The 14,895-nt window shown below is 42.4% G+C and overlaps 1 protein-coding gene across 1 annotated transcript; it reads left to right on the top strand.

The window, feature by feature from the left end:
- The first annotated feature begins 7,511 nt into the window (after window positions 1-7,511).
- Window positions 7,512-14,251, top strand: LOC138968702 (protein FAM181B-like). Its single transcript, XM_070341315.1, has one exon. It carries the CDS (start codon window positions 8,849-8,851, stop codon window positions 10,316-10,318), a length of 1,470 nt encoding a protein of 489 aa, XP_070197416.1. The 5' UTR covers window positions 7,512-8,848; the 3' UTR covers window positions 10,319-14,251.
- Window positions 14,252-14,895: the final 644 nt, after the last annotated feature.

The raw sequence follows: 14,895 nt of genomic DNA, 5'->3' as shown, positions 1-14,895 counted from the left end.
TAACATAGTACGTGGGTGCCTTTTGGAGCTCGATCTCTATTTTTTTAAACTTTTTCTTTTTTTACATGTAGTCAAGTTTTGACTAAATGTTTTAACGTAGAGGGGGAATCGAGACGAGGGTCGTGGTGTATGTGTGTGTATGTGTGTGTGTGTGTGTGTGTGTGTGTGTGTGCGTGTGTGTGTGTGTGTGTGTGTGTGTGTGTGTGCGTGTGTGTGTGTAGAGCGATTCAGACTAAACTACTGGACCGATCTTTATGAAATTTTACATGAGAGTTCCTGGGAATGATATCCCCGGACGTTTTTTTCATTTTTTCGATAAATTTCTGTGATGACGTCATATCCGGCTTTTTGTAAAAGTTGAGGCGGCACTGTCACACCCTCATTTTTTAATCAAATTGATTGAAATTTTGGCCAAGCAATCTTCGACGAAGGCCGGACTTCGGTATTGCATTTGAGTTTGGCAGCTTTAACATTAGTTAATTAATTTGCTCATTAAAGTTGTCATTAAAATCGAGTTTTCAGTAACAGATGTATAAATGAACGGTATTTCTCAATTCCTCTTGAATTCAAAATTATATACATATATGTCATGTTTACACTAAAAATGTGCTCAGAATTACAGAAAATAAGTTAAGTGGTACGTAAGTACTGCGTTCGCACGCTACGCGGAGACGAGCGTGACCCGTCTCGGTCTTTTGGTGTGGTTACTCGAGACTATCTTGATATACATGTAGTCTCGGCGATGACTGTTTTTTGGTGTTAATCTGTTACTTTGATGCCGACAGCTTGACTAAATGTTTTATTATCGCTTCACGAGACTTGTTTTGTTTTTAAATTTGGCTCACTAGGCAGTTGTTCATAATTTCCTCAAAATGCTCAGTTAAAACTGTGAATTCTACTTTACAGCTGTCTCTTAATTCGTAATCCTTTTTTGAGAGAACATACTTAAGACCCGATGTCTCCATTCATCTGTTTCAAGGTCTTTCTAGGAACGTATTTGATGACGTGCCATAAAAGGGAAGCAACTGGCTCTAAAGGGAGGGAACTGCTTTTAACCTCGCAGACGACAGAAAGGAACAGCTCTTTGGGAGCGCAGAGTTCTCGCTAAAGGTTCTCTTTAAACCTGACCACCGACGCCGGTAGAATGATGGTCTTCGCAGTCCATGGTCTTTTGATTAGTACACGGTCGTTTTACTGTAGTCATCTATCTGGACGGAGGATGTTGTACCTTAGTCACCCAAAAAATAAGGTGCGTTCTCTTCTTTATGGTCACGTTTGGCGGATCCGCGCTTATTTAGGTCGTTTTGGTACGGCGTATTTAGTGCTTCATCATGATAAGTATTGTCTGGACTGACAGAGGGCAGTATAGTTTGAAGTCTTCTTTTTCTCTTCTTCTCGTTCGCTTTAGTTTGAAGTCAAAGTTTCGCAATCTTTAAAGGCACAGTGCAGCTCACAGCCTTCGTTTTGCGTTTTTGTTGCAGCTGAGTGCATTTACAGTTCAAAAATCCTCCTATGGTAGTAAAACAAACCCAAAACTACCCAACGACGACATCTGTGAAGCTCGACAGTTTCTTGTTCACGCGAGTGCATACATTAACCTAGTTATTACGTGGTGTTTGATCGGAGTTCGATTCAACCGAGTGATTCCGGCCTCCATTTTGTTTTACACAAACTCATGATGACGTCTGACATAGTTTGCTTAGTGACGTGTCTTTTTGTGCATGATGTGGTGATCTACCTGATCTAAATTTAGATCCGAAAATAGGCCAGGACCAGCCGGGTCCGAGTACGAAATTAATTCGTAAAAAAATCCCAGTTCTTGACTGTTTGGGTGCAAGTCAATGAAACTTGGTAGTTCTTCTAACGGATAGCTGCCTGAGGTATGACCAAAAGCCCCAGGGGCTCCGTGCACCTGGACTTGACAAGTTCAGTACCTTTAAGGTCTTATTGTTGTGATCGCCTCCAGACTGACTAACTATTAATGTTTTGTGTCCTCACAGGTATAAGTGACCTGAGTTAGCGACATTAATACCTGTGATTGCCTTCACATCTTCTTGTCTTGTATATGCTCAGCCACACTATCCACTTGCTCATTTTTCCATTAGTAATCAATATTTAGGAATCAACAAAAAGCTACATGATAATAGCCATCCTACTTGCACTTTTCGCTGTTTTTATGAGAGAAAAAAACCCTTCATATACGTAAAATGAACACGTAGCCTGAATCAATAAATAAAGCAAAATGAGGCTAGCAGGTTATGTTGTGAGGTAAAACCCTTCATAAACACAAAATGAACACGTAGCCTGAATCGATACATCAATGAGGCTAGCAGGTTATGTTGTGAGGTAAAACCCTTCACATACGTAAAATGAACACGTAGCCTGAATCAATAAATGAAGCAAAATGAGGCTAGCAGGTTATGTTGTGAGGTAAAACCCTTCATGAATGCAAAATGAAAGCGTAGCTTGAATCGACAACTGAAGCATGAAATGAGGGCAGCTTGTTAAGCGTCAACTACGCGAAGTATACTTCGCGATGCACGATCTTTAGCACTGAGTTTTCGGTAAAACGACTTCGGGCTCAATTAGGAACGGGCTTTATTGTGAGGTAAAACCCTTCATAAACGAAAAATGAACACAAAGTGTGAATAGATAACTGAAGTAAAATGAGGCCAGCAGGTTATGTCGAGAGGTAAAACCCTTCATAAACGCAAAATGAATCGATAAGTGAAGTATAAAACGAGGCCAGCAGGTTACGATGTGTCTGCCGCTACGGGCCGTTACGGGGTGGTTTTAGTGGGGAGCGGAACCCTTTCATCCGGCGGGTACCCCTGCTGGGCCCGCACCCTGCCCGCCGCCACCAGCACAATACTGTATCATGACTTCCCCGCTTAAAGTCCTGTCATCTTTCATTGGTCGCCGCCACCACGGCCGCGACGCCACCAGACATCTCTTGATGTTTCAGTTGTTATGGTCGGAACACCCGCTTAAAGCTTTGCAGGGTGAAATTTTTTACATGTTTTTATAGGAAACCCCGATTTTAAGACCCCCGTTCAAGACCCCCCCCCCCTTATTTTAAGACCATATTGTTTGGGGAATCATGTTCATATTATCTGTAAATGTAGCAATTTACCATCAATATAAGACTCTCACCCTTTCTAGACCTGTTTTTTTTCTCAGATTTTTGAAGGTAATAATAAAAGGGGACTTCCACTGTATTTATCATTCTCTTGAAGCGTGTAATCATCAATTATGCTTATTAGCCATTGTTGCTCCTATTACGAACATACATTCCAAATTCCATTCATAAAACTTAGTTTCCTCAAACCTCTAGCAAATAATAGGCGCAACTGTGACTGAATGAAATAGCACACCACGAATACGAAATGTGCATCACAACATTCAGCTCTAAAGCAGTCAGTATAAAAACTCACGTTTGCTGCTGTTATCATCGCGGACAAGCACTCAAGTCCTTAATGGATAAAAACCGTAGGACTTTTAATATTAATTTTACTACTACTACTACTACTGCTATCATCGAGGGTCACAGGTTTAAAATTTCAGTTTCCTCAATGTTTTGCAAAAGGTACGCAAAGTCCTTTCCGTGTAAACGATTGGCTCACCATCTCAGATCAGGGCAGACTTTTACATAGGACAAGAAGATCCCTCAACTTGGTCACTTACCTTCTTCTTCTTCTTCTTCTGCGTTCGTGGGCTGAAACTCCCACGTACACTCGTGTTTTTGCACGAGTGGAATTTTACGTGTATGACCGTTTTTACCCCGCCATTAAGGCAGCCATACGCCGCTTTCGGAGGTATTTTTGTGTTTCTATAACCCACCGAACTCTGACATGGCTTACAGGATTTGTTCCGTGCGCACTTGGTTTTGTGCTTGCGTGTACACACGAAGGGGGAAAAGCCACAGGCAGGTCTGCACATTTAGGTCACTTACCAAAGATCAACACACTAGGTTCTTTCCGCTCTGCAAAATGGCTATTTACACCCCCGGTATAGGGGTGTGTATAGGATTCGGTCGATGTGTTTGTTTGTTTGTTTGTTTGTGTGTTTGTGTTCGCATATAGATCTCAAGAATGAACGGACCGATCGTCACCAAACTTGGTGAACAGGTTCTATACATTCCTGAGACGGTCCTTACAAAAATTGGGACCAGTCAAACACACGGTTAGGGAGTTATTGGTGGATTAAGATTCTACAAGGACTTATAGAGGGACATATTAATGGTCAAAGGGAAATAACCTTCTCAGTTGGTGGCAGTGAGAATGGTAAGGACGGGGGTGTTTTTCCTACCTCGGAGGAATTTCTTGTTTTTTATGAATTGATTTCTTTGAAGGCGCAGTCATTCCCGTGTATGCAGTTGGACTCACAATCTCGGATCTGGCCATGCTTCACATGGGATAAAACCATTCCTCCACTTGGTCACATACAAATGAGACAATGACAAAAGGTGACGTTTTCATGTCAGTATGTCCCAAATGACATCACCAGTACATTTTTCATTCTATCTAATCTGTTTTCGTTCTATTTTTTCAAATAACATGCGTTAACAATTGATTGCCAACTGGAATGGAAGAGCACAAAAAGTGTAACTTGATATGTAGTTTCTCTAGAGGGAAAAACATCTTCCACTTTCATGTCAGTGTGTCCCATGCAACATACATTTGCCAAACAGCTATGTGTAAGTAGATTATTTGTTAGTGGTATAGAAAATACTGATCAACAATCAAAGTCAGTTTTCACATTCATTTTCTACCTATTTCTTATTTGTTTATTCTTTTGGCAATGGTGAAATGTCAGCAATCGTGTGTCATTCGGGACAGTAGACATGACACCTGACCTTTTGTCACTGTCTCATATACCAACACCCTGACAGCTTGCTGTGCTGATTTTGACTTACTTACTTAGGCCCTTTGCCCCCAGCGGAGCATAGGCTATTGACGACATTTCTCCATCGCACCCTGTTCTGGGCTGTTCTTTCCGCTTCTGCCCAGCTGTTGCCTTGCCTCTTCAGTTCAGGTGATTTTGACTTGTTCATGGATTAATTTCTTAACAAGCCAAAAGGGGCTTTCAACAAAATTAATTCATTATAAAAAAAATTCCAGCTTCGACGCTGTTCATTTGTGGTATGTGTCAATGTGGAGGGATGGTCTTATCCCATGTAAAAGCCTGGACAAATATGAGATGGTGAGCCAAATCGTTTACACGAGAAGGATGGGACATTTACAGTCACCATGGTTTACATGCTCTTAGTTGTTTTTAGATGCTTTCAAATGTAAAGAGGTTCGTATCCAATGTTTAACAGTCTTTTGAAGCGTATGGTCATCAAATGACCCTTCCCATTTTCTGCTTGTTTGTGTATCTGTTTTGTCTTTTGTTTTGTTTTTCGTTTCCTGAAATGAGCTAATGTACTTATTCCGCCATCATGCTAACCTTTGTTTTGTAATTACTATGATTGCTTAAAATAAGCATTATATGCTTGAGTATGTAATCATCCATGCATTGTTCTTGTCATGATTAAAATTGAATAAAGTTTTGTTTAAACCAAATGACCCTTTTTTTTCAATGTACTTCATTACATACCTTATCATCCTAGTGCTGTGAAATTCGGATGGCTTTCTCCCAGTGGAAAGCTATCAGCAACTAGAGTCGCGCGCGCTACCCCGTTATAGCCATTGCTGCTTCTGAGGACATCAAATATCACTTTCATTCACAATCAAAAACCAAGAATGGTTTGTCATTGGAACGTGTTATTTATGACAAAACAAAACGTTACATATAATGTATATAATTTTGATGTAACGTTTTATTTATGACAAAACAAAACGTTACATATAATGTATATAATTTTGATGTCACGTTTTATTTATGACAAAACAAAACGTTACATATAATGTATATAATTTTGATGTAACGTTTTATTTATGACAAAACAAAACGTTACATATAATGTATATAATTTTGATGTAACGTTTTATTTATTTATGACAAAACAAAACGTTACATATAATGTATATAATTTTGATGTAACGTTTTATTTATGACAAAACAAAACGTTACATATAATGTATATAATTTTGATGTAACGTTTTATTTATGACAAAACAAAACGTTACATATAATGTATATAATTTTGATGTAACGTTTTATTTTGTCATAAATATTCGTGTTTTTTATTCTGAATGTTGACACGTTGGCAGTCTATCTGTTTTTTGAATTTGTTTCCACTTTCAAACCTCTAGCGAAGTAGGCGACACTATGACTGAAGCAGCACACCCCGAACTCGACATGTGTAATAACATTCAGCACTTAAACAGACATTGAAAGACTCCTTCTGTTGCTGTTATTATCGTCGGCCACAAGTTTAAACTTGCAATGTCCTCAATGTTTTCTCGATGGTATCTAACAATAGTAACATTGCTCAAACCTGCCTGAGTTGGTGAAATAAAACAGTCACTCTCGTTCTCAATTATCCTCCAGAAGTGTACATTTGGCAGCAAATACTCTGATTTGGATTTGTTCCAAAGAGGTTATTAACTCGAGTAAACTAGTCAAATCTCTGTTAGTTGAGACGTTCTTTTAAATTATTTTAGAAAGGAAGAAAACAAAAACGACAAATTTTTTTTAAACTAGTTAGGTAAACGAAGTGGAAAATGCATATCTCATGCGCCGTAGTGAGGTTGCTTTGTCTTGGGATAACATATCATCATTGATACCCGATGGCCGAACATGCATTGGAATCGACAATTGAAAATAATCTATAATCATAGGTATATCCTCTGTGTTTAAATCGCTGATTGATCAAGAGTTGAAATGTATATCTTTTTGTTGTTGAGAGAGGTTTAAAAGCAATACGCGCTCTATTTTATACTAATTTACCCGAGTATAGTAACACATTGCTTTCGAAGTATAACGTGTAATAAGTCCAATAAATCCACTATCATTGTAAGCTCCCTCCGTCAACCCTGACCGACCCCCCCCCCCCCCCCCCATTCCTCGCATCCCCACCCCCACCACCGCCCCATGCCCCTTGATTTACTTCAGCATCCCAACCCCCACCTCCCTTAATCTCCGCCCTTCTCTTCATTTCATTCATCCGTTCATCTGTTATGACTCTTTCTCGTTCTTCACATGTACTTTACTGCTTTAAATCCCCCCCCCCCCCCCCCCGCCCGCCCCTGACAGACACACCCTCCCTACTCCCCACCCCAACTTCACATCCACCTTTCCCCTTATTTCATTCATCCGTTCGTCTTTTTCAATTCTTTACCGTTCTTGATAGGTACGCTTTAAAAGTCAACTGTAACCAATTCGTCCAAACCGCTCTAATCACCCCCCCCCCCCCTCCCCCTTGTCCCCGATAAACAAACCCACCCCCTAACTCTTTCCATCTGGTGTGAACCAAACCGTGACAGGCCCCGCCCTACCAGGTGAGCGTGTCTATATGAGGACAGACAGACACAGGGGAATATTTTCCGTTATGCGTTTGAAGGCAAGCGGCGCGGCGTAAAAGTGAACGGGGAAATGGAAAGGAAGGGGCGGCGTACAACAGGGATCTATTGGCGAGAAGCCAGACTGTGTCGAGTCAATCTTGAGCTGTGACCGTCACTGTATCGTTTTCTCTTGTCACTGCTGCTGCGAAGTGGGACCCTAAAGATCTCGCTCAGTGTCTTCGATGTGTGAGGGAGTGAATTAGACTGCTGAATAGTTCTCCAAGACACAAAAAGGACAACAGTTTGTGGTGGTACCAGATGTGATTTTCCTCACGTTCGTCTTTTTTGAAACATGAACTCCAGACTTTGTGCGCCACCGTGTTTTGAGTGATCAGCCATATGGCTGTTCGATGTGTGTGTGTAATGTAGGCCAACGGCGTTACGAACTGCCGTGTTGAGTTTTTGTGTGACAAGACTTGTGATGAACCCAACGTGGAGTTTGTCCATCGTCACTTTCCTTTACGAACAGCATTGACCACAGGCTAGTAAACGTACTGCCTAAGGGTCAACGGACGGAGTCCCTTTATCCGTCTCAAGACCACCATCGCCGCCTACAGTGGAAAGTCATAATTGCCCAACAATAAAAGGACAGTGTTGTGGTCGCCGTAATCGCACAAGAAGAGAGAGTACCCGGCCTGAGCGGGGTGTGGGGTATAGTGACTGCGATCCATTGTACTATTGCCCGGCCCTCGTCGCTGCAAACAATCCCCTGGGGTCGCGACCCCCACCACCTCTCGTGATTGAATGGACATCGACTGAGCCCTCACTGTTCCCCACCGACCTTTCTCTTCTCAGAGGCGGGGCAAATGTTCTGGCGCTTAATCGGATTACCAACCCAGCCAGCTTTGACTTCATGGCAAGTGAGGCTGTTGCGCCGAAACTCCATTTTCCCTTCAGTTTCTTCTCTTCTGCTTCTTCTCATGTGTTGACTGTAGTTTTCGTGTGTTTGATTCTTTCTTCCCTTTGCGAATGCAAATGAGACCTAGCCGTGCGAGCCCACTTGGCTGTGTCAGCCGGACTGCCCGTTGATCTGCTGTAAAGTTTTATTGCCGTGATTGTGGCGGTGGTGGTGCATGTCATTTTCTGCTATTCACCCAACACACACCTGTCTGCGGTCGGACAAAAACAATAACAAGCAGAAGGCTATTTTCTTTTTATGAAACATTGATACAGTGACACATTCCAGGAACAACTGTTCTCAAATGCCGAACGAGTGTGTGTGTTTGATGCAGACGGACACCAACAGGCGCAGTGTTGTGAGGCTCTAGTACTTCACCAATCGTAAAAAACCAGTCCTACTCTGACATAAACAGTAAAGAAAGTTGACTTTTCTCAACACCATGCTTGCCCCTCTTCCTCTCCTGCTGAAGGGTAACATGGAGCGAGTTCAGCGCAGGGGGCAGGCGGCAGTTCCGCAGAACGAGGACGCCGCCAATCTGCTGCACTTCATCGACATGGCTTCCAGCAACATCAAGCTGGCCCTCGACAGACCCTCCAAGAACAAGCGCAAGGTCAACCACCGCAAGTACCTGCAGAAGCAGCTCAAGCGGGCCGGCGACTCGCCCAAGAAGACAGACGGTGTGTCCGGCGAGGGGGGTCACGGGGGCCCTGGCTTGACCCCCACCTACCCCAAGTCGCACCGCAAGGAAGCGTCCCAGATCGGACTGCAGATCAAGTCGCTGCAGGCCCTCTTCGACCCTCGTACCTTGCAGCACGAGAGACGCTGCATGGAGAACGGTCATGACAGCGGCGGAAACAACATCACAGGCGGTGGGGGTAATGCATCTTCATCATCAGCAGCAAAAGATGCAACAGGTCAGAAAGCTTCGCTGAGGAACCGCAACCTTCCCGCTTCGTTCTTCGTGGAGCCGGCACTGAGAACGTGTGGTGGTGTTGGTGTTGGCGTGGACAGGGACATCCTCATGCCCACCACCTTGCCCCTACAGTTCCCTGTCCAGCCCCACGGCCTAACGCTCAACATGGGAGGAGGTGAGCACAGTGGTGCGGGGGTCAACGGGTGTCCGGCCTTGCCTTCTGACACGCTGGAGTCCATCCTAGGCCACGCGGACCTGAGCGAGCTACTGGCGGGGCAGTGGCAGCACCACCGTGACTCCAGCCAGACGCCCTGTGAGGGCAGCGTGGGCACGTGCAGTCCGCGCTCCGTGTCCGACTCGTCGGACGCCTACTGCACCCCGTCCCCAGGCCCCTCCTCCTCCGCCTCTACCCGCAGTCCTTCCTGGTCCCCCGCCTTCTCCTCCCTGCAAGGGCAGCACCAGTTCCCCGTGCATCCTATGTCTGAGGACACGGTCTCCGACCCCTCCAATCCCCAGTTCTTCATGACACAGGGTCTGGGTCTGACCCACACGCAGGACAGACAAGGACAAAGACTGTACGACACTCATCACTTCCACCACCAGATTCCACAACAGCAGCAGCAGCAGCAGCAGCAACAGCAGCAGCACCTTGTCCCCTCCTCCCTTCCCGATACTAGCGGTCAGTATGTTGGTCATCAACCTCTCCTCAAGTCCATTCCCCCCACACCCTCCCTCACGCCGGACGCTGCCTATCAAGACTTTGTGACTCCCCAAGCGTCCATATACTACAGCAACAACCAACACCTTAACCATCATCAGCAGCACCAACAACCTCAGCAGCAGCGGCAAGCGAACTACAATGAACTGCCCACCTTCCCTGAGGCGTTTTCCTCCAATGGGGGTTTGCAGTGCTACAACGGGAAGGTGGCAACGTCTTCAGGCCCAGGCTGGGTCTCGGTTCACCTCCAGGATGGTTATAACACCTACATCTGCTGAGTGGCCATGTACACTTATTTGTGTAGATTTGTTTTGTGCTTGCCACGATGTTGGTAACTATACATATATATATATATATATATATATATATATATGTACGACATCTGCTGAGTAGCCAGGTGTACTTCACTTGTTGTATACTGGTTTTGTGCTTTCTACGATGTTAGAAACTATACATATATAAGACATCAGCCAAGTATGACAGTAGGACACCATGTACTGGACATCAAAAATGCAAAACAAATGAGACCAAGTTATTTCGAGCGTTCGTTTGAGTTCATTAATCTAACGCTGAAGTAGTACAGAACTCTCTTCGAACACTTTGGCTGATAATGTTGAACAGTCTGCAGAAAATGTGAAACGCAAAACAATTAATGCGTTAATGCTATGAGGAAACTATTTGGTCTGCTAAAATGTGTGTCCTGCATGAATGCCTGCAGAAAAGTGTGTGTGGGATGGACAGGGAACACCAGGAAGGTAGCTTTGTGAGCGAGAGAGGATCGAGTCCCACTAGTTCAGTACAGTGTATCAGTAGCTGAGCCTGACGATCCGAGCACTTGTACAGACAGCCACACCTGCTTGCCCAAAGCTTCCCCAAAGAAGTGGCCAGTAGTAACAGAACTCGACACGAAAAGACTCAAACTGTGGCTGGCAAATTGTGTTAGTCATGATGTTATTGCGCTGGAAGACACTCATTTTTATTTTTTTATTTAAACAAGAATTTATGCAATTGAATCCTGATGCAGTAAAGAAAGGACGAACAAACAACTGGGACACGAGGACACGAACTCAAATGAACACTTGTGTTTTGAAGCAGCTTATCTTTTCTTTTCCTTCTTCTTTTTTTACAAATAAGCTCGAGAATCAACACCTCTCCATCAACAATATGGCAACATTTTTGAGGTTACAATGTTGCCTTTAAGGCTCAGCGATAGATATGAGTGCCGGTTTGTGTCTTTGATTGTTCCAGTGGGTGTTACAGAGTGCAATGTAGCCGTGTGCCCAGACAGACATATCATTGTGTTTTGCCCTTGATTGAAAAGGAGGGAACAAAAAAACTCACCGGAATAGGAGGACAAAGAACAGTGCTTCCCTCTCTTGCTTCCTTCCTTTGCTATTCATAGACTTGTGATTGTGATTTTGTAGGAGGACGATGAACAAGGGGGAGAGTCACAACAGCTTCAGCGGTATGCAGTGTGCTTTTTCTAATGACAAGAATATCCACCCACCCCTGAATAGTTGATGTTAGCTTCAGACCAGGCAATCTAGTTTTCTTGATGCTTCATTTGAACCGCTCTTTAAAGTTAGAAAAAAAATCCTGAGAAGATGAATGAAAGGAGGGATTCTTTAAATGGAGGTATATAAGCAGAGGCTATGAACAGAAAAATATCAAAAAGCAAGGCCTTAAGAGAAAGACATTCTTATTAACTGGGGGTATTCACCTGGGCTTTTCACTTTACCGTACAACATGCAACTGAGAAAAGAAGGCTCATTATTTAGAAAGGGAAGATTTTAAGTACAAAGATCAGATGACTAAAAGTTCCGGTCTGTTGCTTTTGTCTGTGACTCATGCTTACTATTGTATGATACGAAAGACTCTCTGCAGAAGCATTAATTTGCCCCAAAGGCCCATTGACTGAATGATAAATGTTGAGAAAGTCATCCTTCCACGAATGCAGGCTGGTAAATTTAGCCTTCCCTTGTTAACAACAATATTAACATTCGCAATAGTTTGTTGATAAGTGAAAAGTAAAAAGATTAGTTCGCTGCTTTTTATGTCGGAGTAAATTTAAGCCATGTCTGATTTTTACTCTATACAAAAAAAGCAATTACAACATAAAATATATATTAAGCTTTCAGACTTCTATGAAGACGTGAGCAATTTGACTATAAGGTGTGTTCATGAGTGATTTTTACAAATCTCCCGGGCTGCCTGGAACCGATTGTTGTTGTTTTTTTCATTTCTCAAACAGTGCCATATTTGTATAAATGTTATTTATCATGTAAAGAAATAGTTTTGCTTGTATTGTGCATCACCAAGTTCAGCATTGTAACATATCAAAACAGCATTTTATCTTAACTTATTGTTGGGGCATAAACATGTATGAATGTGAAAATGTGTCTCTGTGGAAGAATTTTGTCTTTGTCATGGTACAAAGTTTTTTTTTAATGTTTTTGCTTTTTTGTATTATTTCTCTTGTTTTTTTATGTTTGTTTGTTTGTTTGTTATTCTCAGTATTTGATTAATACTGTGTCTGATGGGAATATGTAAATACATTTCATTTGTACAACGTCATTCTTATTGTGTTCATGTTATAATCAAATTAATGTGTTGAGTTGCGAAAAGAGATATGGAAAACAATGCACACTTTTTTGAGTTATAGCTTTTTAAGGTAAATTTCAACTGATTATATTGTTTAGGCGATTAACTAAAATAATGTAAAGCAGACATTTAAAAAAAAGAAAAAAGCGTCAAAAAATAATACAAAATTCAACGTGAAAAGAACTCTCAAAGATAATAGTTCTGTTGCTGTTTTTGCATTTTTTATGGTGTTCATATTAGTGCAAAATAATATTGTACTCGCTCAGATTTAAACATTCATAGCATTGCATTCCCCTCAGACATTTTTAGGTAAGCTAACATTGACTAATTAAGTTGTTGTGCTTGTTTGTTTTGTGCAATGCCGAGTTCAGTGCTTTCTGGTGCGTTTGCAATTCTTGCCTACAGTTTTGGACTTCATTTGGAGGTCAGAGCTAACGAATAGTACAGTAGAAGTGTTGTTAAAGAAACGATCCTCCCCGTGTAAGCGATAGTCTTCACCCTCATGCAGTCTAGAGACATCCTGCTTGCTGCCGCGCGAGCCGAGAAAATGTTCCCTCTTTATCTTCACTGCGCTGGCTGCAAAACCCCTCCGCGCGGAGGCGTTTTTAGACACATCAGATACAGGGTGCATAGATCTTTTCAGGCCCTTAGATAACACAAGAGCATACTTTCACTTGGACACATGTCAGAGATTTACTGTCTGGCTGCTTTTAGTGAAAAAATCAGAATTTTGTGAAAGTGAAACCTATGTCAATCTTTGAAATTACATCGAAATCAAAATCCCACCCCGCGCGCAGAGCGGCCAGGCTGGTAATATTTGGCATGTGTTCAAGTGTAGGGATGCTCAGATTCCATGTAAAAATCTCGACCGTTCCCACTGTATCTTAAAATATTCTTTTACCCCAATCACGACCTATGTTGAAATGTGATGTGTGTGTGAGAGAAGATGTGTGTGTGTGTGTGTGTGTGTGTGTGTGCGTATATGCGTGCGTGCATACATGCGTGCGTGCGTGCGTGCGTGCTTGGGTACGTGTGTGTGTGTGTATGTGTGTGTTTGCGTGCGTGCGTGCGTGCGTGCGTGCGTGTGTGTGTGTGTGTGTTTGTTTGTGATGAATTGTTTTGAAATTCTGATATCAAGTAATATGTGAAGTGTCTTTGGCAGTCGGTGTTGCAGAGTGCAAATGATGAGTTTTAATCATCAGTAGCTATTGCTTTGTCAAAGTCCTTCGCAAGATTTGGCAGCAAATGTATATGTGCAGTGAAAATCACTGCCGATCTTGTAAAAATTCAAATTCTATCGCTAACACTCAACAACAAAAAACTACTGATTGAAAATTGTCTATAATTTTTCTCATTTGCTTTCTTGAAATTAAAAATGTGTTCAAAAAATAGTTCAAGCTGTACAGGTCATTGTATCATAGTATCCTTCAATTGGAGAGATATTTGCTTACATCGTGTATCATATTTCAAGATGTTTTATACGACATGCAACACGAAATGGTGTTCAGATTCTGTTATATAGCTCTGGGCTCTGTCACAATCTTTCCCTTTCTGTCTGTGATATATCAACGTATTTCATAATCATCAAAATAAACACGTTCGCTTCTGACCATTTTGTGTCTGTGGTTTATGAGATATGTCTGTGAATGTGTCACATGTGTGCTGATGATGTGAATTTACAGACAAGTCCCTGTGAAAGCAAAAACACGACCATATTCCCTTTTCGCAAGTGCTTTCACACACACACTCACACTCATACTCTCTCTCTCTCTCTCTCTCTCTCATGGCTCTCTCTCACACACACACTCACACTCACACACACACACACACACACACACGCATACACACACACACAAACACGAACGCGCGCGTACGCACGCACACACACACACACACACACCACACCACACACACACACACACACACACACACACACACACACACACACAAGCATACACTGGCTTATTGATAGCCCTCCAGTAAGTTTGCTCTGTATTTTCTCCGGCAGATAGTAAACCAAAATAAACTTGATTCTTCATTTTAGGTCTGTTTGTTTGTTTGTTTGTTTATTTGTTGCTTAACGTCCAGCCGACTACGCAGAGCCATATCAGGACGAGATTTTAGGTCCATATTATATATAACACATAGGAAATAAATACATAATATATAAAAGAAGCAAATAAACAAGATGTACAATTAATTTTCTTCTTGTACTAAGGCCACAAAAAAGTCTGTTTACGGTATCCCGACCGAC

This window comes from Littorina saxatilis, linkage group LG6 (assembly GCF_037325665.1).
Source record: "Littorina saxatilis isolate snail1 linkage group LG6, US_GU_Lsax_2.0, whole genome shotgun sequence".
Lineage (NCBI taxonomy): Eukaryota > Metazoa > Mollusca > Gastropoda > Littorinimorpha > Littorinidae > Littorina > Littorina saxatilis.
Note: the sequence above shows the minus strand (reverse complement) of the source record. Positions and strands in the feature narration are given on the sequence as shown.

Excerpts from the sequence above, each read along its gene's own strand:
- LOC138968702 (XM_070341315.1), top strand. The coding sequence starts at position 8,849 with ATGCTTGCCCCTCTTCCTCTCCTGCTGAAGGGTAACATGGAGCGAGTT.